This window comes from Protopterus annectens, chromosome 11.part0 (genome assembly GCF_019279795.1).
Source record: "Protopterus annectens isolate FY-2018-M chromosome 11.part0, PAN1.0, whole genome shotgun sequence".
NCBI lineage: Eukaryota > Metazoa > Chordata > Ceratodontiformes > Protopteridae > Protopterus > Protopterus annectens.
In genome coordinates, this window is record NC_056745.1 from 543343362 (window position 1) to 543344806 (window position 1445).

Sequence of the window (1445 nt, forward strand, 5' to 3'; positions counted from 1 at the left end):
TATATACACACACACATTATACATATATATATATATATACACACACACACACAATGTATACACAGGAGACAAATAGATAGATGTAAAGATTCATATGTTTGATCCACATAAGCATATGAACGTAACTATAGGTATGCAAAGACCATCCCACCCAGGCACATACAAGTAACCACAAACCTAATGAAACATATACAAAAAAACCACGACACTTGATAAAACAAATTAAATCCCACGTTTAAATATGTTTGGTACATTGCTTTCTGGAAGTATGAATTCTGTTATGTCACATAAAAGCATACCATACAAAATGTTGTACTACATGCAATACGTCCGCAGCCTAGCACGGCTTTCCAAACACAACACTACCAACTGTGAACCACCACTATGCCAAAAATCATACCACCAAAGTTCCCAGTATACACCTTTAATTAAGTTCAGGCTTTTTCTCACAAGACTAAAGCATCTTCGACAACTCAGGTAAGTGATGTTACCACATACACGTTAACAGCTGCAAAGTACCAGCAAATGAAAGCAATCTACCAAAGAAACTATTAAACAATATACAGCAAAAAGTTTACCTTTCAGATTATTTTCTCTCAAATGCAAAAGGCCTGGTATGAAATCAGTTTATATGACTTGAACCTCTTTTCAAATACTAATTACTCTGCTCCACTATCACTCCACACTTTCAAGTTAAAACGGCAACTAAGGAAACCAAAAAGTAACAGCTAACATACCCGAAGAACCAAAAAAGCCTTCATTTACCTGAAATCTTTATCGCTGGATGTCATCTTCTCCAGCAAATTGGAGATGTGGTATGAGGCGCTCGCCATGTTGCCAGTCAAGTTCGATTCACTCCGTAGCTAGATTTCCATGGCTGAAGAGACCCCGCAGACGTCACGAGAAACGCCATGGGCTGGGGAAAAGGGAGGAGTCGAGAAGGACTCCAAATCGGTTGTCTTGAAGGTCGGCCATTTGCCGCATCATGTATTCACGTCGTCAGCCATTTGCAGTACGATACCTTTAAGTGTTCGTTTTGAGAGATGTATTAATTTTTATTTTTAAATAACTGTTACAGAGAGAGTTAAATAGTTACAGGTGTCTTTTTATTAACTGGTGTATCGTTATATTTTAATAACTATTTTGTGTAATGTGAAATGATTCTGTCTAAAATTTGTTTGCTATATGTATGGTTTGGGTAAACTGTTTACACAAGGGATGTCGATCATCGTTTTGTATCCTGTCTGTGGTGCCGTATAAGTTTGTGTAAAATGCAAATGTATTTGTTCTTTGATTTATTTTCATAATTTTGCATTAAGTGGGAATTATTGGTAAGTATGCGAATGTAGGATTTGACTGGCAGTCATAAAACTGTGTGAGAATCATTATTCCTTGTAATCTGTTCTGTAACATTGATTTAAAATAAAAACCGTATAGGTATACGG

General features: G+C 36.4%; 1 protein-coding gene across 1 annotated transcript in view; it reads right to left on the reverse strand.

The window, feature by feature from the left end:
- CAND1 (cullin associated and neddylation dissociated 1) overlaps positions 1-907 on the reverse strand; it is a 2253229-nt gene extending 2252322 nt beyond the window's left edge. The window contains exon 1 of the mRNA XM_044088050.1: positions 766-907. Coding sequence (XP_043943985.1) covers positions 766-833 — 68 coding nt within the window. The 5' untranslated portion in view covers positions 834-907. The remainder of the gene's footprint in view (positions 1-765) is intronic.
- Between the last annotated feature and the right edge of the window lie 538 nt (positions 908-1445).